At 63.3% G+C, this 21,437-nt stretch overlaps 3 protein-coding genes across 3 annotated transcripts; all 3 read right to left on the bottom strand.

The window, feature by feature from the left end:
* Positions 1 to 684: 684 nt before the first annotated feature.
* Positions 685 to 11,522, bottom strand: MAMDC4 (MAM domain containing 4). Its single transcript, XM_034067755.1, has 29 exons — positions 11,483 to 11,522; positions 10,819 to 10,932; positions 10,495 to 10,668; positions 10,153 to 10,278; positions 9,723 to 9,868; positions 9,533 to 9,617; positions 9,182 to 9,310; positions 8,762 to 8,908; positions 8,534 to 8,613; positions 8,102 to 8,260; positions 7,439 to 7,538; positions 7,046 to 7,207; positions 6,863 to 6,976; positions 6,581 to 6,712; positions 6,181 to 6,311; positions 5,984 to 6,089; positions 5,589 to 5,705; positions 5,256 to 5,390; positions 5,049 to 5,179; positions 4,729 to 4,945; positions 3,668 to 3,805; positions 3,467 to 3,588; positions 3,282 to 3,372; positions 3,005 to 3,151; positions 2,592 to 2,726; positions 1,854 to 1,981; positions 1,532 to 1,646; positions 1,249 to 1,424; positions 685 to 732 (listed from the first exon to the last, which is right to left on the bottom strand). The coding sequence occupies exons 1-29, from the start codon at positions 11,520 to 11,522 to the stop codon at positions 685 to 687; spliced, it is 3,645 nt and encodes a 1,214-aa protein (XP_033923646.1).
* Positions 11,523 to 14,061: 2,539 nt separating this feature from the next.
* Positions 14,062 to 15,205, bottom strand: PHPT1 (phosphohistidine phosphatase 1). The gene is made up of 3 exons (XM_034067674.1): positions 15,067 to 15,205; positions 14,820 to 14,944; positions 14,062 to 14,452 (listed from the first exon to the last, which is right to left on the bottom strand). Exons 1-3 carry the CDS (start codon positions 15,203 to 15,205, stop codon positions 14,360 to 14,362), a joined length of 357 nt encoding a protein of 118 aa, XP_033923565.1. The 3' UTR covers positions 14,062 to 14,359.
* Positions 15,206 to 16,249: 1,044 nt separating this feature from the next.
* On the bottom strand, positions 16,250 to 19,486 carry AJM1 (apical junction component 1 homolog). The gene has a single exon (XM_034067804.1). The coding sequence runs from the start codon at positions 19,484 to 19,486 to the stop codon at positions 16,250 to 16,252; it is 3,237 nt and encodes a 1,078-aa protein (XP_033923695.1).
* Between the last annotated feature and the right edge of the window lie 1,951 nt (positions 19,487 to 21,437).

Genomic DNA, 21,437 nt, shown 5'->3' with positions numbered 1-21,437 from the left:
GAAACAAACCCCGGGGCTGAGGTGAGCAGGATCCCCAGTGGGCTGAACCAGGATGGGAGCTGTTGTATGTCAGTGGCAGGTCTGGCTGTGAGCTGCTCAGGTCTTGTGCAGGCTTAAATACAGTTCTGAAAGCTGGGGCAGGAAGAAAGGAGTCCTGTGTGAAGGGATCTGGGTGAGGGGTGGGCACCCACACAGAGGGTCAGGGCTGCCCTCGGGTATTCTGTGTGGTGCCCTGGTGCTGCTCCCTGCCCCCCTTGGCCACCCTCCCTAAACCTCCAACACCAGCAGAAGCAGCTCACTGCCCTGGGAGCTCTTGGGTATGGGAAGAGGCTTGTGCCTCAGGCGGCTCCCCTGATCTGCACAGCCCTGGCCTGTCTAGGACTGTGCACTTTGCCCCTTCTACAGCTCAGCTGAGGGTGGCCCCTGCAAGGAGCTCCAGGTGGCAGCACCCACCAAAGCATGGGACGTCACCATGTCTTGGCACAGAAAGTTCATGTTACAAAAGACAACGTTTTGGAGGTGTGGAGACAGTGGCAGGTCCCTACATGGGGCTGGCACCCCAGGGTGGGAGCCCACAGCCAGCACCTGCTGCAGGATGCTGAAAGCTGGAGGAGGCTGCTGGAGTGTGAGGTGCTGTGGGAGGGATGCTCTGCAGTAGGCGACGACTGCTGCTGGCTCATGATTTCAATTGTCATCCCTTTCTTTTGGCATGGGAACTATAATGACCTTGTCCTGTCGAGAAAGGAGAAGGGAATCAGTTTACAACAAGCTCATTAGAAATACAAGGACTTCTTCCAGGCTGCAGAGAGGAGAACCGTCTGCCAGCCCCTGTGGCCCCAGCAGAGAAACCAACCCCCCAAGGGGGTCTCCAAGCCTCTTATGGGGTCCGTCTTGCGGCTGGTGGCTCTGTTGTGGACTACATGGCACCAAATCAAACTGCAGCTCCAGCTGCTCTCAGGGTCTGAGCTGCTGGCTTGAAGAGGATGAGCCGTGCCTGCAGGACCTGCTCCTGCAGGGCCTGAGCACGAAGAGCAGCCTCAGCTCTTCCTGCAGCAGCTGCCTGGCGGCGGCAGCACCGTTTCTGGGTCAGCCCCAGAGCTCAGGTCACTCCTTTGCCGTGAGCAGATAAGAGGCAGAGCCCTTTGCACCCCTGCCGTGCTGGCTGAGCGCAAGCAAGGGGCGGGGGGAGCGGCACCAGGGGAGCTTTTGGCGAGGTTGGGACAAGCGGGACATGACCCCCGTGCTCACGTCTCGGAAGGTGATGTTGTCGAAGCCCTGGGGGGAGCTGCCCTCCGCCGGCGGCGCGCTCGGCACCCCGCGCCGCTTCACCCAGCACCAGCCACCGGCAGCCGCCAGCGCCAGGATGATGATGGCCAAGAGGACACCGACCACGGTCTCTGCCACAAAGCTGCCGGGGGAGCGCTCTGCAAGGCGAAGAGATGCTGCCGGGAGAGCTGGCTCCGGCCCCAGCCTGAGCGCAGCGCCCCGAGCAGTGCCGGGTGCACCTTCATAGCCATAGTAATTCCCACACCTTGCCCTGGCAGCTCTGGGCTGGAATGGCAGCTCGCCCCGGCGCTGTAAGCGATGTCATCCAGTGCCACCGTCCCCTCCATTGGCCACCTCCGTGTGGTCACCTCAAAGATGATCTGCAGGGGAAGGTGGGGCCTGGGGGGGGCTGCTGCATGGGGAGGGGCGACATGCACCCCATACGGCACCCTGCACCCCCCACAGCACCCCGCACCTCATATGATACCCTGCACCCCCTGTACCACCATGAACCCACACAGCACCATGCACCCCACATGGCACCCTGCACCACACACAGCACCCTGCATCCCAGGCGGCCCCCTCACCTGGAAGGCGCCAGGGCTCTGCACCGGCACTGCACCACTCTGCCAGCCCCGGCCCCGGTGCCCTGCTGCACTCCACAGCGTGCGCTGCCCCGCCGCACTCTGCAGCACCACCCGCAGCTCCCCGCAGGCTGCAGTGAAGGGAACAGGGGTCCCAGCATCAACCCACAGCCTCCGAGACCCACTGGGCTTCCCACACTGGGGCATCCTTCACTGGGTTGGCAGGACCCGATGGGAACAAGCATCCCCACAGCTCGACCAGAGGTGAAACAGAGTGTCCATGGTCATCAAATCATGGAATGGTTTGGGTTGAAGGGACCTTAAAGCTCATCCAGTTCCAACCCCTGCCATGGGCAGGGACACCTTCCACTGGAGCAGCTTGCTCCAAGCCCCTGCGTCCAACCTGGCCTTGAACACTGCCAGGGATGGGGCAGCCACAGCTTCTCTGGGCACAGCTCATCTCAATCTCCCCTCTTTCAGTTTGAACCCATCAGCCCTTGTCCTATCACTACAGTCCCTGATGAAGAGTCCCTCTTCAGCATCCTTGTAGCCCTCTTCAGGTACTGCTCTGAGGGAGCTGCTCTGAGGTCTCCATGCAGCTTCTCTCTAGGCTGAACAGCCCCAACGTTCTCAGCTTGGTCCCATAGATGGGACAGGGTTTGCAGTCCCTAGTCAAGCCCCCTTCTCTCATCTGGGCTCAGGACATCCTCCCCAGGGGCAGCGCCTCCTGCCTGTGCTTACAGAGGTGCTCTGGGATGTCCATGTGGTACCAGAACTGCAGGCAGGAGTCGGCAGCAGCAGGCAGATACTGGCTCTCCAACAGGGCTGTGGTGCCCCCCGGGCCCAGCACACTGGTGTCGAAGTGCACATAGTGACCTAGATGGCAGGGACAGAACACAGGGTGTCCACCAGCGATGCAGCCCCACCACGTGTCCCCCTCAAAGTGCTCAGGGCAATACTCAGAGGATAGCACCCCCCAGCCCCACTCCTTGCTGTGTTTGGTACTGAAGGGGGCAAAGGGAAGACATGAATGCTGTGGAGTCAGATGCCCTTGACATATTGTGGACACATTCAGGGGTGACCCCATCCATCCCCAGCTCCTCTTCCTCACTCCAGCCATAGCAGGGTGCCCCAGGGGGAAGCGTGTCTCCTACCATTCTTTGTGCCCAGGGTGTGATCCTGCTCGGGGCCGGGGTACTTGGTGAGGGGGACCCCACTCTTCCAGCCCCAGGCAAAGCTGTGCAGGCGGGGGTCCGTGGGGCTGCTCCAGCCACACATGTCCTGCTCAAAGTCACAGGATGCTGGGAGGGAAGGGGGGACTGTGATGCTCCTGCTGCAGGGAGGGAGACAGCAGCCGGGGGGGTGGGGGTGGGGAACCCAAGACCCATCCCCATGGCTGCATGCCCCATGGGTGCCCCATGGCCCTCTCACCTGGCTCGGGGCAGGCTCCATCCGACACATGCAGGTCATCCAGCGCAATGTACCCACGGTCACCCCCAGCTCCCACCGCCTCAAAAATCACCTGCAGGTGGGCAGGGGTAAAGGGGGACAGAGAGCTGCCACGTGCCCCCCGTCCCCTCCCTGCCGCAGTTGCCCAGTGCCCTGCCCTGTCTCACCTGCCAGTCCCCATCTGCCTCCACAGTGGCGTGGCCTCGGTGCCAGGCATCCCCTTCCATACTGCTCACAGACAGCACCCTCCTCTGCACCCCACTCTGCTCCACAAACACCCTGAGGGAGCCTGCACCAACGCACCCACCATGAGGCAGGGTCTGTGTGGGACCCCCATCCCAAGGTGCCCCCAGGGTCCTGGTGCTCACCTGGAGTGCTGGTGCTCAGCTGGTACCAGAAGGCCAGGCACTGGGCAGGCGCTGAGGGCTGATAGGGCTGGGAGGTGAGGGCAGCCACGTGCCCTGTGGGCAGGGAGTCCCTGCCCGTGCTCACCACCAGGTAATGGCCTGTGGGAGAGAAGCCCCAGAGCTGTGATCCTCCAACCGGCCCCAGGTGACCACTGAGGCTGGGGATCTCCCCTGGCTTGGGTAGCCCCATCCAGAATCCCAGCACCATTAGGGTCTCTCTCTATGAAGATCATCCAGTGCAACCCCCTGCCAGGACAGGGCCACCCAGAGCAGATCGCACAGGAACGTGTCCATGATGGATTTGGAATATCTCCAGAGAGGGAGACTCCATAACCCCCCATGGCAGCCTGTGCCAGGGCTCTGCCACCCTCAAAGGAAAGTTCTTCCTCATGTTGAGGTTAAACTTGTGTGTTAGTTTATGGCCATTGCTCCTCATCTTGTCACTGGGCACCACTGGAAAGAGTCTGGCACCATCCTGCTGACACCCATCTTTGAGATACTGATCTGCATTGATGGGATCCCCTCTCAGGCTGTTCTTCTCCATACTAAGGAGGCTCAGCTCCCGCAATCTCTTCTCATCACAGAGACACTCCAAACCCCTGAGCATCCTTATTGGTCTCTGCTGGACCCTCTGCAGTAGCTCCTTGTCTGTCTTGTACTGAGGAGCACAGTAATTCCCTCTGCACATTCAGGCAGGCAGGACATGAGGCAGATAAGCAGGGTAGGAAAGGCACAGGGCAGGCAGAGCACAGGGCAGGCAGGGTGCTTAGGGCAGGCAGGGTGCTCAGGGCAGGCAAGGGAGGGCAGGCAGGGCACTCAGTGTAGGTAGGGTGCTCAGGGCAGGCAGGGTGCTCAGGGCAGGCAGGGCACTCAGTGTAGGCAGAGCACTCAGGGCAGGCAGGGTGCTCAGGGCAGGCAGGGCACTCAGTGTAGGCAGAGCACTCAGGGCAGGCAGGGTGCTCAGGGCAGCAGGGTGCTCAGCGCAGGCAGCAGGGCTCCCCGGGAAGCTGTGGTGCAGGTACCTGCTGCAGTGCCGGTGGTGTGGTCGGCTGGGGGCCCGGCAGCAGTGCCGGTGCCGTTGCTCTGCCGCAACCACCCCTGCCACCCGCTGCCCACCAGCCCGCAGGCATCTGCCTCAAAGGAGCAGGAGAGCTCAGCCCCGCAGGGTCCCGCTGTCAGCGTCAGGTCATCCAGCGCCATGTCCCCAAGGAACCCATCCCGCAGGGCTTCGAATGCCACCTGCACCAAGACAGCCCCATCAGATGGACTGACCCCAACACAGCACCATCAGATGGACTGCACCCTACCAGAACCCAGCTACATGGGGGTGCCCAGTGCTCACCCAGTACCGACGCTGGCCCGTAGCGGGCAGTGTGGCCCGTCCCCGGTGCCAGACACTGCCCTGGGTGCCCCGCTGGGTCCAGAGCACTGTCTCCTCTGCTCCCTCCAGCCGCAGCTTGAGGTTCAGGGTGCCTGTGATGAGAAGAGAATGGGGCAGCCGTCCTGAGCCTGCAGGGACCCGGCTGTCGCCGGGAAGGAGGCTGCATACCGATCTGCGCGCCAGCCAGGCGGTACCAGAAGGACAGGCAGCGCTCGGTGGCAGCAGGCTCCTGCAGGTAGGTGATGAGCAGCGCCCGCTGCCCGCGGCTCCACAGAGCAGAGGGATCCGCGACCAGGAAGTAGCCTGAGTGTCCGTGACAGCCAGGGTGGAGTGGACACAGACACGCTGCACCCGCATCACCTGCACCCTCAGCCTGGATCTGGGTGTCCCCAGGCTGCCCCTGGTTGGTCTCACCCCACGGGCACATCTCAGCGCTGGGGACAAGAGGCTGTGGGTGCCCTGGGCTGCCTGGGGCCCCTGGGAAAGGAGCCAGCCCCTTACCTGAGCCTGTGGTGTGGTCAGAGCCCTGTCCCTGCCCTGTGCCACGAACCCATTTGAAGTCACTGGACTGATCCTGGTACCAGCCACACATACCCTTCTCAAAGTTGCAGGACAGTTCTAGCCACAAAGAGATGATAATGATGAGGGAGCAGGGACAGGGCACCCAAAAAGCAAACAGGTCCTCCCAATGTCCCCTTCCCTCTGCTGCCTGCCCCCTCCTCAGATTCACCCTGTGCAGGTGTCTAGGAACAGGATGTGTGTTCAGCCCTACCCCAGATCTTCTGTGATGCTGTCCCTAGGCTGAGGGCAGGGTGACAGTACCAGGCAGCCCCGATGGGCTGGGGGTCCCCTCCTGCCTTCAGCTGCCCTCCCTGCCGACTTGACTATGGCCATACCCGTGGCCGTTGGTGGCACCATGTCAGGGTGGCACTGCACAAATGTCACGTTATCCACAGCAGCGCTTGCCATGTTCTGCAGATCCACCAATGCCAGCAGCTCAACCTGAGGGCAGTGTGACAGTGGCAATGAGCCCCGGGTGCCTGGCACTGCCCCCCTACAGTTGACCACACTGGTCCCTGTGCTCTGGGAGCACCTGGAAGGGTCGGCTCCTCTCTCCCAGCAGGACGTGGATGTGTCCCTCGGCTGTGCTGCCCTGTCCCTCAGTGTGCCAGGCCACATAGGAGGTGCCAGTGGTGTGATCTACGATGCTGACAGCGAGGAAGCCTGTCATGAGAAGTGATGCTGAGTCTGCAGGCACTGGCAGCACCCTCATGAGAGCCCCCCATAGCCCCAGCAGCCTGCAGCCCACCGATATGGGGGACTGGGGCACCATGGCTCCAGGGCAGTGTGATGGGGCAGAGCAGAGATGTGCAACAGCCAAGTCAGGAAGGGGCAGGGGGATTTACCCAGTGCCGTGGGGGCAGGGATCAGGCAGAGGCAGGCAGGTGCAGGCAGGGTGCAGGCTGGGCACCCCAGGGCAGGCAGGTGGTTACCTTGGGGGCTGCTGTGGATGTGATAGCTCATCTCCATGGCACAAGCAGGGCCAGAGGGGCCCAGCAGAGGTGTGCGGGCCTTGGCAGCAGCCACCATTTGTCCTTCTCCTGCCTGGACGGCCAGGAAAACCCCTGGGGATGGAAACACCCTGAGAGGCTGGGACACCCCCGGCAGCACCCACCAAGCACCCTGCCCACCATCACCTCCACCCGCGGAGGGTAGGAGCAGGAGCCCTGCACCCTGGGGACCAGAGCTCCATCTCAGGGGAGGAGCAGCCTCACCTGAGAGAACAGTGCTGGCGGGCTGGGGCTCGGTGACGCTCTGCAGCCCCCAGCGCAGCTGCCCCACGCTGACATCGTGCCAGCCCCCGGGCCCCTCCTCGAAGGTGGTTGCTCCTGCAAGAGCCCAGGCTCAGCCCCGCACAGCGCTCGTGTCCCGGCCTCGCCGCCGGGGCTGCCGCTCACCGCAGCGCGTCTCGTCCGAGCCGTCGGCGCAGGTCGCGGCGAAGTCGCAGCCCAGCTCCGCCGCGATGCACTCGCCGCTGTCACACGCCAGCTCCGCGGCCGCGCAGGGCCCGGCTCCCCCCAGGCTCGGCAGCGCCGTCGAGGGCTGCTCTGATGGAGAAACCGCCCGGGATGGGAGCAGCGGTGAGAGCAGCGGCAGCGCCGCCCCGCCCGGGCTCCCCATTCCCCACCCCTGCCCTGCTGGACACGGGGCGGGCAGGAGGATTTGGCACAGAAGAGGTGTCACAGCCGCAGGACAGCGGCACCAAGCTGTGGGACCTGTGACAAGTGACTGCCACAGCAGACTCCACCGTGGGTCCCGTAGGGGTAGCGCCGTGGGCAGGTGGGATCGGGGACCCTCAGGCTCACCTGGCTCCTGCACACAGCCCGGGGACAGGATCAGGTCATCAATAGCCACGGTCCCTGAGCTGCCAGCCACTCCCTCGATCAGCACCTGCAGAGAAGTACATGCCACCACTGTCACCATAAAGTCTGACACTGCATCTTGGAGATGGCACTGGGTACAGGGTAACAGAGGGGAGCTGTGGGACAGGGGGGACCCGACTCCTGTGACTGGCCAGCTGTGCTTTCTCCAGGGACAGGCTCAGCAGGAGGATGCTGAGGCTGAAAGGGCTGGCAGGGCTGTGGTGGGCCTGGGAACATGGTGCTGCCCATGCACATCACCATGGCCTGTGTTTACCCAGGGATACTGTTAGGGTGTCATTAGGGTGCCCTCTAGGGCCATATGGGAGAGGGTTGGGTTGTGTGTGTAGCCATATGAGACAGCAGACAGGAAGCATGGAGGCTTGGGGTAACATGGGAAGGATGCAGACAACCCTTCCAGTGGGGTGGCCCCTGGGCTGGGGGTGCTGGTAGGGGGTTTGGACATGTGGGCACAAGGGTGGCAAACACCAACATCAGAGGCTCATCTCTGGTGCCCAGTTCCCAGTTCAACCCTAGTCCTATGGGTGTGTACTGGGGGTGTCTGTACACCCCATCCCACAGGCACGTGCCCACCTTGAAGCTGCCCATCACGTTGAAGTCCACTCTCTCCCGGACCCAGAGGCTGCCCAGGTCTCCTGTCCTCTCCTTCACCAGGTGCTTGGTGAAGTTGGTCACATAGGAGATGCTGAGGCTGCTGGTGGCTGAGCCATGGAGGTGACAGTACAGCACGAGCTGGGGATGGGAAGGGGATGAGCAAACTCCAACACCCCAGGGTAGGAGCAGCCTACTGCACTCACAGCACAGCCAGGGGATACTCTCAAAGGCAGGGCTGGAGGAGCTCAGAGCTGGCAACAGGCACCAGAGATGCCACCAAACCACCCCAAAATCCTGCTGCCCATCCAAACAACCCCCAAATCTCTCTGCCCATCACAAGGAAAGAGTCAGCTGCAGCTCAGCCCCATATGCCCACACAGGCTGTGGTGTACAGTTTCTAGGGTGACTCACAGAGCAGGAGTTGGTGGCCTGGAGAGTGGCACTGCTGAGCCGGGCCGTGCCACCGGCGCTGCCCACGTGGAGGAAAAACCCTGCAGAAGATGCCAGGAAGGGGCTGGTGCACCATGGGGGTGCAAGATGCTATTTTCCTGGGACAGCTTTAAGCTGAGCCCAGGAATGTGCCAGCAATGCCCCATGGATCCGCAGTGGGGCTCCCCTGGGGTGCTGGTGCACAGGTACCTGCCCTGCTGTTACTGCTGTGGTCCCGGCTGGGGAAGCCATGCACAGTGTCCAGGTTCAGGCTCATGTTCCTCTCCCACGCTGACTGCCCGGGCTCTGCCTCCCAGCTGCAAAGGTTCTGCTCGAAGGAGCAGAGCTTGAAGGATGCTGTGGGCAGGGAGAGGGAGCAGTGACCCAGGGGTGGGATTCCAGCCTTCCCCACAACAGGGGGGTCCCTGCAATGGGCTGGGCTTATGCCACCCCTCCAGAAAGCTCTTGGGGTGATTTTGCCCCTCTGGCTGCACAGCCAAAGGCCAGAGCTGGGGTGACCCCTGACAGCCCCACTGCCCAGCTTTGCCCCATCAGTGCAGACCCACAGCCCATCTGTGTGGCTGGAGGAGCCGGTGGGCAGGACCCCTCTCTGGGGCCAGGCATGCTCACTGCATTGCATTGGATCCTCATCCGAGCCGTCCCCGCAGTCATCGGTGCCGTCACAGAAGCGGTGCTGTGCCAGGCAGGAGCCGCGGCTGCAGGTGCTCTCCTCCGCCCCACAGACCTGCTGCCCCAGCTCTGGGGCAGTGGGACACTGTCAGAAGGTGGCTGAACCCACAGGGACCCCTGCACATCATGGGCTCCCCCATATCCCTCCCTGGGGTGACTTGAGGGACAGACTTTGCTGCCAAGCCCTTGCCCTGGCCTGGACAAGGCAGCCCTGAGACACAGCAGAGCTCTCAAACCAAAGGCCAAACCAATTCCCAGCTCATGTCTCATCCCAGCAGATGTGGGACTCACCTTGCAAGCCACAGTTCCTGAAGATTATGTCATCAAGTGCCAGCTGTGCCCCACACATGGGTGGTTGTGTCAGAGAGAAGATGAGCTGCGGATGGGAGGATGGGGATGGCACAAGCAGAGCATCAACCCGAACCACTCAGGTGTCTGGGTCATCACCCAGCTCACAGGGCTGGACACTGCCTTATCTCACCTGGAACTCCCCCGTCACTCGGCCTGGGTACGCAACCAGCTGGTGCCAGCCCTCGCCTCCATGCCCAGGGCTCTGCCACAGCTCCACCACCTCATCCCTGTGTGCCATGGCCAGGCGCAGCACTGGCCACTCTGTCTGGTTGAGCACTGTGGGGACACCCAGGATGTAGTCACGGGCATCCTGGGGTACCCCTGAGGATGAACTGAGCCCTGACAGCTCTGGGGACCAGAGCTGGGACCCCTAACGTCCTATCAGCTCTGCTTGTGGAACATGTGGAGATGAGCGGGAAGGCAAGTACCCATCTCGAGGTGCTGGTGGCTCTGTCCCTGCCATGGAGGCAGATGGCCCCATCCCTCCCCACTGCCCCCCATCACAGCTTTCCTGTGCCTGGTGCACCGAGACCTGGCTGTGCCCACCAAGGAGCCCTCACCGTTGCCTGAGATGTGGTACCAGGCCCTGATCTCACACGTGACGGCTGCTTCCTGCATCACAGGTGACCTGAGCCAGGCAGTGGCTGTAGTCTTTGCCGGGGGGGACACAGTCAGCATGAACCACCCTGGGGACAGCAGAGAGCAGAGCAGTGGCCGCAGCCCCATGGGATGGCACCAGAGCTGTGGCTGGCCCTGCTCCTGCCCATTATGGGTCTACTGTATCCCCTGCACCCTACAAGGATGGGACTCCCAGCACCCCTGGCTTCAGGACACACATGGCCTTGTGGTGTGGTGCTGTGAGTGCCTGGAGCCTGCTCAGCATCCAAGCAGCTCCTGCTTACCCAGGTCGGTGCCCAGGGTGTGATCCGAGTGGGGCCCCGTGCCCCACGCAGCCAGGCTGGCGTGGTTCCGCACCCATCTGTACACTGAAGTGCTCACATCCTGCCAGCCACAGGCACCGTCCTCGAAGTCACAGGTAAAGGAGGTCCCCAGCACCGCTGAGCCCTGCAGGTACCCTGGGGCAGGCAGATGGGGCGTCAGGGCAGCGCTGGGGCCATCTCGGGGTCCTGCGCTCACCCCATGGACCTGCATCCATACCGCGGTCCTGCACCCACAGCGCCCCAGCTCCATCACCCGGAGCGGGGCAGGGGCTGGGGGGCACTCACCGCACTGGTTCTCGTCGGAGCAGTTGCCGCAGTCGCAGATGAAGTTGCAGAGCTCCTCGGCCGCGCTGCCGCAGCTGCGGGCACTGCTGGGGCCGCCGGGGGAGACGAAGCCGGCTGTGGGAGAGACAAAGGCGCTGCACAGGGCAGGGGCAGCAGCGGTGCCAGCACACGGGCCCTGCAGGGGACACTGGGCTCCCAGCCTGGGGCCGTGCTGGGGAGCGCTGAGCTCTCAGTGGCTCCATCCCTTGGAAAGGAACCCACAAGCGCCCCACGGCTCCACATCTGCTCTGCCGTATCCCACTGCCAGCCCTGCTCCCGCACATCCCGGGTGCCGCTGACCCTCCAGCTTGCCATCCCACCCATGCGCCCGGCTCAGACCCGGTTTTGGAAAGAACAGGAAATTTGGGCACTTCCCCCGATGCCCAAAGCCACCGGTGATTCCCAGCCCAGCCATTGCCCTGAGAACCCCCACACTGTCAGTGGAGCCCAAAGGAGGGTTTTGCTGGGCTGCATCTGCCCCGGGGCCCCCAACAGCGCAACCCCCTAGAGTTGGGGCAGCAGCGATCCCCATGGGAGGCCGTGCTGGGGGGGGAACAGAGCAGAGCAGCAGCGCCGTAGCCCCCTTCCCTCCCCACAGCAGCACCCCCGCAGAGGCAGAGCTCACCCAGCAACAGCAGGAGAGTAAGGACCTTCTGCCCCGACATCTCTGTGCCACGGTAACGGTGAAACGGAGCTGGGAGAGGCATGGGACTGGTGGGGAAGGCCATGCTGGGAGCCCAGGGCTGGAATCTGCTCCCCTGGACTTCAGCCCCACTTGTTATCTGTTTCCCAGCCCCGCAGCAGAGTTTATGGCCGGGCTGGGACAGGTCACCCGTGGTCCTGCTGCCCGGCACCATCACAGGATCACAGATGGTGAATGGCCAGCTCTGCATTCAGCCCTAGGAGACGTTATTGAGCCACTCTTCTTTAGACCCCTTTTCCAACCGGGACAAGATGCTGGGTACTGCTCTGACCAGGACAGGGTTGGCTGGCACACACTGGCTCAGAGAGGGAAAAGGCCACTTTTTCCCACCAAGTCACTGATGCTGCCAGCTCTGAGGGAGAAGCTGGCACCTCTGCCAGGGGCCTGGGGGTCATGATGTGCCAGCTGCTGGCCTGTGTCCTGTTCATCCATAGAGAAGAAAAATATGATAGTCTCTGAGCACAAGGAGCAGAGGGAGAACCTCTGGGTGAAAGGCATGGGGTGGCCAGGGATGACAGTTGTGCTAAAGGGTGGGGGGAATGGAGTGCAAGGAGAAGCCCCAAGGCAGGAAAGGTATAAATGAGTCATGATGCAGCCAGGCAATGGTGAGCTGCAGAAGGCAGGGATACAGAGGACTAGAGGGAGTTAGCCTTAAAAATGTTGGAGCTTTGAATTCAGAACAAAACTCAGGGTCTGAAGGTTTGGGACAGGCTGGGAGGGAAGGCAGGGACAGGCAGGACACATCCCACGGGGTTCCACAGCCTGACCCAGCACCCAGCCAGAGGAGCCTGGCAGACCCCTCCAGGGCCGTGTCCCTTCCCCAGGCTCTCAGCAGCATCATTCCAGCCATTGTCGTCTTCCCCAGCGCCAGCAGAGCCTCCTGCCGCTGCTTCTGCAGCCCCCGTGCCTGAGGCTGGGCCCCTGCGGCTGAAGCTGTGCGTGGAGGTTTCTCCCCTCCTGTCGATGGCCTTGGACAGCAGATTGCAGGTGATTGCATCACGTGCAGTAAAGCACAGGGTTCAGTCCTTCCCTTAGTGCGAGCAGGGTCGGTACCTGCACCCTCCCAGCCGCATGTCTCAGTGCTGGCAGTGCCTGCAGGCAGGAGCCCTGGTGGGTACTAAGCTGACCTTAAGCAGAGCAGGCACCAGCCTCCTGGAGCATCTCCAGCAGGTCTGATCCCTCCCTCCTGCACTGAGGAGACACAAGGGGATATTGTGGTCCCCTGGTACAGAGACTGGGCAGAGATTGGGCTTTATTAGACTGGGGCAGACTGTGATGGTGATAAAGGGACTGAGCTTCCCATGAGGTCAGGCTGAGAGAGCTGAAGCTGCCCAAATTGGAGAAGGCACAGGGGAATGTCAGCCATGTATATAAAGACCTGACAGGAAGGTGCAGAGAGGAGCTGGCTCTGCTGGGGTAAAGTATGGACTGGACATCTCCAGAGTTGCCTCCGTGCAACCAGTGCAGGGCACTCAGCCCCCACCTAACAGCCACCAGTGCTGAGTGCACTCATGACTGCTGTGTGACAATTCACCCCAGCATGGAGAAGATGGTCAACACCTTGCAGCAGGTCAAATCTAGGCACAGCAGAGCTGTTTGTCTAGAGCAGGCCAGCTTGTAAGGCTGGTGGGCACCATCCCCCACAGGAGACTGAGCTCCAGCCCCGAGCCAACTGCCAGGCAGTGGTCCCACACCCCAGCCTGGCCCATGAAGCTCACCCCTATCCCTCATGATCTCCTTTTGAGTCTGGTGCATGACACTGGGCACTGGGGCTGAGCCTCAGCAAGGTGTGCTGACCCTGCATGGCTTCAGGCACAGACAAACCACCTCCTGTCTAGGTAGCCCACATCCCTGATGGCAAGAGGGGAAGGCAGGGCAGCAGCAGCAGACAGAGCAGCCAGGCAGAAGCCAGGAGCACAAAGGATCATAGTCTGACAAGTGACACGGGGCTGGGAGCAGAGGGTTAAGGTTCCTCCAGTCCCAACCTTGTATGGGATAGTGATCAAGCGATCCACCTGGCAGCCTGACCAGCGCATCTCCCTCAACCTCTCCTGGCACCGAAGGCTACAGCAGCTTTTCCCAGTCCGTCCCCCCCCCCCCCCCTTCTCACTGGGAGTACAAACAGCCTCCCTGGGCAACAATGAGGGACAGGAGCTAGTCCTGGCTGTTCAGAGGGCTGCAGTCAAGGAAGATGCTCTACCTCAAGGTGTGACCACCTGATGGGGTGAGAACAAGCATGGTCTCTCAACCACACTCCAGGGCAGCTCAGCTCCCTCCCAGCAGGGGAAGAGGGTGGTAACCATGCCCTTCCCTCAACCAGGCACTGGAATCCATCACCTCATCCTCCCCCTTCCCAAGGCTAATCCTAACATCCTCAGCTGTCCCCACCCCAAACCCTCCCAGCTCCAGGGTCATGCCCCCCTCAGTGGCTAGAAATCTGGAAAGTCACTCCTGTTATGAGGGGCTACATCCCAGACCAGGAAAAGGAGCAGACCAAGTCATAGGTGCTGCGCTGCCCAGTGTGTTTAATTCTCACATACACATGTGGGACAAACCCCGTCGCCACCAGGGACGTCAGGGCAAGGCACCCACAGCCTTCACCGAAGCTCTGCCGTGCTTGGGAAGTGGGAGCACCCACCGGCACATGAGGAGTCCAGTGACAGTGGAGAACAGGCGAGTTCAACAGAAAGGAAAACCAGGAGAGCCCAGAACACCGGGAGCCCGCTGCCACCACCCCAACACCAGGTCTGGCTGCACCAGCTCCAGGCTGGTGCTGCTGCTGCAGCCCGGGCAGAGGAGTCAGTAGCCTTCATCTGCCCAGGTGATCTCGTAGTCTGGGTACTCGGCCTTCAGCTTCTCTGTAGTCACGGAGTGGTCGGCTCGCCCGAAGCCCTGGCAGAGGAGAGAGGGTCCCTAAGTAGCGCCAATAACACCACCCACGGGGGGGTTCATGGCAACCAGAAGCTCCGGCAGCAGCGCCGGCAGCGACAGACGCCGCTAAGCCCGTGAACCACCGGTGGGCTCCGACCCTTCTGCAGCAGCGGTTCAGGCCACGGGCAGCTCAGCCCGGCCCCGGCTGCCGGACAGCGCCACCTGGAGCTGGGAAAACAGGCACCGGCATCACCGACACCTTCCCCGGCTGCCATGGAGACGCGATGTGCGCACCCCCGAGCAGCGCGCCCGGCATCGCGAGGAAGCGGCCGCGCCCAAGGGGGTGCGAGACCTGCCCCACCCCCCCCGCACCCCGGCCCCCGCTTACCACCGAGTATCCGTAGACGTGGATCTTCCTCTCCTGGGGGCGGTGGGCGAGCCGGCCGCCCCCCAGGCACTCGCATTCCAGGCCCTGCCGCGCCAGCTCCGCCGCCGTCCGCTCGTAGATGTCGGCTGCGGGGAGAGGGACCGGTGGTGCCGGGCACGCGCCGGAGGGGGGGGCGCACACCGCCCGAGCCCCAGGAGGAGCCGCGGCGCAGCGCAGCCCCGGTACCTCCGGTGCGCGCGCCCCTCACCGTGGTACTCGGCCCAGCCGTGCCCGCGCACGACGTCCTTCCCGGGCGCGCCGGGCGCGCGCACGCGCACCAGCACGTACTTGAACACGCCGTCACCGTCGATCTCCACGTCCCGGACCCCCGAAAGCGCCGCCGCCATCGCGCCCGCCCCGCCCCGCGACACGCCCCTTCCGCCGCCGCTGCCAACCAGCGCCCGGCACCGCCCACGGGTGCCGCCCACCGGAGGGGCGGGGCCCTGCTCGCGGGCACTGGGGCGGTTCTCCTGCGGACCTGGTGCGGGAGCCCTCGCGAGGGGCGGCCCGGCCGGGACCTTGCCCACGGCGCCCGAACCGGCTGCGCGGCCGGGACTGGGCAGGACTATGGGGCAGCCCCGGGCGAGCGACGAAGAGCCGGGCCGTGCCTTCGACCGGCTCTGCCCTCCGCCGGTACCCCGGCACCTCCCTGGGCAGCCTCGGCCGCAGTCAGCCCCAGCCGCGGCAGCCCCATGCGGAGCTTCCACCCAAGTGGCTCCACACGCAGCCATGGGTACAGCCGCGACTCCCCGCAGCCCCCTCCCGCCTTATGGGTTCCCGGGGGCACCCGCGGGTGCGTTACAGCTCCCGCGCGGGGTCCCCGCTGTACCCGCGATCACGCAGTGGTGTGCTCAGGACATAGACTCGAGGGAGCAGGGACCTTGTAGCACTCGTTCCGACCACAGACCGCACCAGTGCATCCCTGCAGGGCTGCCAGCAGCACCCAGCAGCACCCCAGGCTCTGCACGGCCCCAGGACCGCTGCGGAAGTCTCCGGGGCGCTGTGCAGCGCGCTGGGTGCAGGCTGGCACAGGGGGCTCTGCATGTGCAGGCAGCCAGGCTGGCCAGGGGGCAGAGGCTGGCAGTCCTTGGGATGCCCTCTCTCTGAGCAAGCATCACTCACCCTGAGAGGGCTCTGTGGGGTCGTGCCAAGGGGCTGGCTGGAACCTGTGCCCCATGGCAAACCTTGGCCAATGCTCCTGTGCCCTACAGCACCCCCCCCTGCAGCCCCTCCCAGCCAATGCCGGCTGCCCGCAGCCTGTCGCGGCCTCCTCCCCCCCTCCCTGCCACATCTGAGAGGGGGTCCCTGTCCCACCGTGCTGACAGGGCAACACCTATCTACAAAGGGTTGTGAGCCAGGGGGGTTGAGCTGGAGGGGTCCCCACCCCATGTTTACATGATGTCATCCAGGAGGTTGGGGCTGGCCACCCAGTCGAGTGTGCGGGGCTCGGAGGCTGCCATGATCATGCACATGAACTGTTTGCCTGTCCTCTTGTCGATGGGGTAGATGGTGGTGGGGGTGAAGCGCTTGTTGCTCTCTACGAAGTCGCAGAGCTGCTCGTAGACAGCAGGGAACTCGTGGCGCAGGAAGACGCCGCGGATGCGCAGCTCGCGCTGGATGTTGATGAAGCAGACCTCCCGTGCCTTGCGGCCCTCCTCACCCTCCTTGTCAATATCTGCCGTGCCAGGGGGTGGTGTCAGGATCAACGTCTCCATGTCCCGCTCCTTCTTCAGGATCTTCTTCTCTGGGCTGGAGGAGGCTAAGGCCACCTTGGCGTATTTCCTGACTGTTGGCACCTGCATCTTTGGCGATGGCTTGTCCGGCACTTTTTGGGTGACGGCCACAGTTACATTCAGGAGGAAACATTCGTCAGGGTCGTACTGGTTGCCTGTCTCCCGCAGCTCCCGGGCGTACTCCCCCAGGTTGTCTGAGTAGCTGTCCAGCTCCCTCAGAGACAGGTAGGTGGGGGACATCAGCAGACTCTCCAGCCCAAACTGGAGGAAGTTCTCCGCTGAGCCAGCATTGGGGAAGCCAAGGAAGAGGACACCGCGGCCACGGGAGAGGTAGCCCACCTTGGCGATGCGTGAGAAGGCCTTGTGCACCTCGGTGTTCTCACGGCAGAACTGCAGGACGTGGCGGCAGACGCTGCCCACCCGCCCGTAGACACAGCTCTCCTTGTGCGTGTCCCAGTCCTCACGGCGGCAGTGCCGGGAGCAGTAGTAGGTGTAGCAGCTGTGGCACGACTTGAAGTAGAGGCAGGCGTTGAACATGGTCTCTGTCCGCCGGCACTTGGCGTTGGAGCACATCATCATGTCATCCTCCTCTGCGCTCAGGTCAGGCGAGCAGTTGTCCGGGGACTTCTCAAAGGTGCCGGCAGGCACTGGGGCAGGTGAGGGGCGTGGGGCGCTGGTGCGGGAGCTGGGGCCCGGCTGCTCCTTTGTGGGCCGAGGTGCCTCGGATGTGCCAGGAGGACCCCTCCTGCCCTCTCCTCGCCGTGGAGGCCCTGTGGCACTGGTGCCCAAGAGCTGTTTGAGCTGCTCAGCAAGGCTATCCCTGTCCCCAGCACGGTGGCCTGATGTCGGCTTGTAGTCGATGACGAGGTCGGTGATGAGCTCGTCCAGCTGCTCCAAGCTGCGCTGGCGCCCGGAGCTGCTCTCCCTGGGGACGGGCTGCGGGGCACTGGGCACAGCGTAGGGCCCATGCTCCCGTCCCCCATCCAGCATGTCCCAACTAGCCGAGCGTCTCTCACTCCTGCCCATCCCGTCGGCGCGGATGTCGTTGTCGGTGATGGTGATCTCCGGTGTGACGTACCAGGAGCGGCCTGGGGGGCCGCGGCCACCATCGGCATGTACTCTCTCAAGGATGGAGCTCTCCGAGAGCGACAGGGCAGCGTAGCGCTTGGGGGAGCTCGACAGGTTGATTACCACCGGCTGGCGGCGCTCCTCGGGGGATAAGGCACGGTGCTGCTCCCGGGCGAGCAGGTTCTCGTAGCTGCGCCCGCGCTGCAGGACCTCCTCCCTGTGAACTGCCGGCGCCAGGATGTTATCCCAGGACTTAGAGTAGTGCTGGGTGTCTCGGACCAACCGTGGGGGGGTTACTCCATAGCTGGCGTGCCAAGAGGAGACCATAGCCTCTTGTCCTGCTGGCTGCGGGGTAAAGCGTGACACTTGCAGGGTCTGGTAGGGCAGCGCAGCCCGCTTGGGGCCGTACCAGTCGCTGAAGTGCAAGGGCTGCGCGCTGCGCGGCGGGGGGCACGTCCGCGACATCATCTCCCGCTCCCGGTATTTCCCGTAGTCCTCGGCATAGAAGACGCGAGCCGAGGAGCCCAGGGCTGGGTACGTCCGGGTGTCCTCAGCATAGAGGGTTTTGACCGGGGTGCCGCGAGGGGGGTAAAAGCGGGGCTCATCCCCGTAGAAGGCGCGGGCGGGCGCCTCCTGCACCGGGTAGCCCCGAGGCTCCTCCACATACAACGTCCGGGGTGGCACCGTGTGAACAGCGGCTTTGGCCGGGTCCTCGGTGTAGAAGTGCTGTGGAACAGCGTGGCGGCCGGGGTAGGGGTAGCTGGCGTAGCCGGAGCTGCGCAGAGGCATGGCGGGGCTGGGGCATCGCGTCGGCTCCTCCGCATAGAAGAACTTGGCGGGGACGCCGGGAGCCGAGAAGGTCATGCAGCCCCTGTCGGGGTATTCCCTGTACTCCCGCGAGGCAGGCACCGGCACTGTCTGGTACGCCAGTGCCCGGGGGTCTGGCTCATAGTATTCTCCGGGATAGGGCAGGAACGGGGGGTCTCCGCTGTAGGAGTCGCTGGGGGTGGGCGTGCGGGATGCAGATGCCCGCCGGCCTCCCGGCACGGCCAGGCTGCGGGCAGGAGCGCGGGGCCAGCGCGGCGGCTCCTGCCGGCCCTGCGCTGCCCGCAGGCTGCGCGCTGCGTGCACCAGCACCGCCTCGTCCGGCTTGATGTCCACCCGGCACTTGACATGGGGGCTGGCCCCCACCTTGCCGCCCGGCCCCTCCTCGAAGCAGTTGCTGCCCAGGCAGAGTGGGGAGATGCGGCTGACGCTGCTGCGCTGCGGCTGCAGCTTGATGGGGTGCACCTCGTTGGCCATGGCCCGCAGCGGAGCCTGGCTCTCGCGGCGGGGAGAGGGCTCGGGCCGGGAGGGCTCCCGTGCCACCCGCAGCACCTCGCGCCCGCGCCGGGCCGGCGGCGGCGACGCCGAGACCGCGATGGGCACCGAGGTGAAGGTGGTCTTGACCCGCGGCGCGCTCTTGGAGCGGGCACGGCGCTTCGGCTCAGTTCTGGGTGCCGGGGCTCTGCAGGCGTAAGGGTCCGGCTTCGGGGGCACCCGCCTGCCCGGCGGCCCTGGCGTGGGCTCGGGGGTGCCGGGGTGCGGGCACGGGTGCTCCATGGCCGCGGGGGTGCCCAGCTGCTCCTCCAGCGACTCGTCGAAGTCGAAGCTCCTGCAGTGGCGCTTGTTGAAGGGCTGCGGCTCGCGGGGCAGGGAGGAGGACATGGAGGCATCACATTGTGCCAGGGGCTGGCAGACAATGGAATCCCTGGGGGCTGCGGTGGCCACCTTTATGTCTTGGTACACCGTAGACACGAGGATGTCAGGTGGGTCTGTTCGTGTCATCTTAAAAGCGACTATTCTCCTGCCAGCTCCCCTTCAGATGGCCTCAGAGGAAGGAAACCGGCCCTGCAAGAGAACAGACAAGGTGCCTGAATCCCAGCGGGGACCTCAGAAGCCTTGACAGCATTGGATATATCCCCACAGCTCCTGGCTTGAGTGGGAGGCTTGGCCACATCCTCAGAAATGAGGGCTCAGAGACATCCCAGCCTCTGCTGCTGCTGTCAATAGTCGGATCCCAAATGGGGGAAAAAGCTGGAAAAAGACTCCAATCCAATTTGCACCTCCATTTGGGGTGCAAATAACATCAGGGATGGCAGAGCACCCATGCATGCTCTGGGCACTGCAGGCAGCAGAGTGATGTGCCAACTCACTGCAAGAGAGGAGGCCACCAACCGCTGTACCCTGTTACTGGGATGCAGGACATGGGGACCCTTGTGCAGCATGACAGGAGATGGCAGCACCAGGGGTTTCCACAGTGGATAGGAAGCACGTGTCCGACTCCCCACTCTGTGAACATGCTGTACTGGGCACCAGCAATGCAAGGAGGAGCACCACTCCAGGATGGGCGCCATGAGCTCCCACTGTGGTGGCTGTGAAGCTCGTGCAGCTCTGGGACTCCAGGGGTGCAATAGGCTGTGTCTACCATGGCCCATGAACACTCCTACGGGGAGCCAACAGTCATAGAATCCCAGCCTGGTTTGTGTTGGAAGGCAACTTAAAGCTCCTTCAGTTCTAATCCCTGCCACAGGCAGGGACCCCTTCCACTGGAGCAGCTTGCTCCAAGCCCCTGTGTCCAACCTGGCCTTGAACACTGCCAAGGATGGGGCAGCCACAGCTTCTCTGGGCACCCTGTGCCAGCACCTCAGCACCCTCACAGGGAACAGCTTCTGCCTAAGAGCTCAGCTCAGTCTCCCCTCGCGCAGGTTCAAGCCATTCCCCTTGGCCTGTCCCTACAGGCCATTGTCCCAAGCCCCTCTCCAGCTTTCCTGCAGCCCCTTTAGGCACTGGAGCTGCTCTCAGGTCTCCCCTTCAGGAGCCTTCTCTTGTCCAGGCTGCCCCAGCCCAGCTCTCTCAGCCTGGCTCTGTGCTCTCTTACAGCAGATGCCTTCAGTCCCACTGCTTGCAGCTGTATCCCTCCCTCGGTACTCATCAGTTCCAGCATGGGTTGGGCTCGGTGGAGGGGTGCTGTGTCAGGTGCCCCACCCCCACGTGCCAGCAGTGACTCCTTCATTGCTCCCCACAGCTCTGAGCAGCACAGACCAGGGTCTCTCTGCAATAGCCCTGCTGTGAGGGGCTGCACTGCCTCTGTGCCCACCAGCTTTGTCTTCTCTTGCATCCTGTGGCCATGCCGTGTGTCCAGGGCTGGAGAGATGGGATGCAGCTGCAGCTCCTGTGAGATGTGGGGTCGAGCACCCACTGAGCACCAGCACTTGCTCCTGGGCAATGCTGCTAGGGTGGGCAGGGCCCCCACCATGTGTGACCCCACTGTGTGACCAGGGGGACATGAGCACAAGCTCCCCCCAAGCAACTGGCACCAAATGGATGTGCCACCGGCTTTGCCCATGGCAGAGACACCTGGCCAGCTTTAATGGTTATTACATCCTATGAGGGTTTGGCCAAGGTAGGCATCAGCCGCTCCACAAGGCACTAAAGATGCACAGCAAAGGCCAGCAAAAGGCGTTTGGCTTTGAACAGCAGCGGAGGACCACAGAAAGGTGTTTCTGGGAGAAAAGGAAGAGACTTTATTCAGTGAGCATCAGTATGGACTATGCAGAGATGGGGGCAGCTTGGGTTGCCCCTCACTACCTGGCTAAAGCCCTGTCTCACCCCAAAGCAAGGGGCAGATGCTGGAGCTGAGATGAGGCCAGTGAGGTTGGGGTGTCTGTCCATGGGGTAGGCTGGGGAGATGTTGATGCCAGGAGGAGATGGGGATCCCAGTGCCTCTGAGGCTGGG

This window comes from Melopsittacus undulatus, chromosome 11 (assembly GCF_012275295.1).
Source record: "Melopsittacus undulatus isolate bMelUnd1 chromosome 11, bMelUnd1.mat.Z, whole genome shotgun sequence".
In the NCBI taxonomy this organism is placed as follows: Eukaryota; Metazoa; Chordata; class Aves; order Psittaciformes; family Psittaculidae; genus Melopsittacus; species Melopsittacus undulatus.
Note: the sequence above shows the minus strand (reverse complement) of the source record. Positions and strands in the feature narration are given on the sequence as shown.

What these genes read in the sequence shown, in the direction of transcription:
- MAMDC4 (XM_034067755.1), bottom strand. Translation starts at nt 11,522, where the DNA reads ATGTCGGGGCAGAAGGTCCTTACTCTCCTGCTGTTGCTGG. An exon ending in CAGGAACTGTGGCTTGCAAG is followed by an intron (nt 9,311 to 9,532) that starts GTGAGTCCCACA and finishes CCACTGCCCCAG; the next exon opens with AGCTGGGGCAGCAGGTCTGT. An exon ending in CGGGCCAGCGTCGGTACTGG is followed by an intron (nt 4,946 to 5,048) that starts GTGAGCACTGGG and finishes GTCTTGGTGCAG; the next exon opens with GTGGCATTCGAAGCCCTGCG.
- PHPT1 (XM_034067674.1), bottom strand. Translation starts at nt 15,205, where the DNA reads ATGGCGGCGGCGCTTTCGGGGGTCCGGGACGTGGAGATCGACGGTGAC. An exon ending in CGGCTGGGCCGAGTACCACG is followed by an intron (nt 14,945 to 15,066) that starts GTGAGGGGCGCG and finishes CTCTCCCCGCAG; the next exon opens with CCGACATCTACGAGCGGACG. An exon ending in ACGTCTACGGATACTCGGTG is followed by an intron (nt 14,453 to 14,819) that starts GTAAGCGGGGGC and finishes CTCCTCTGCCAG; the next exon opens with GGCTTCGGGCGAGCCGACCA.
- AJM1 (XM_034067804.1), bottom strand. Translation starts at nt 19,486, where the DNA reads ATGACACGAACAGACCCACCTGACATCCTCGTGTCTACGGTGTACCAA.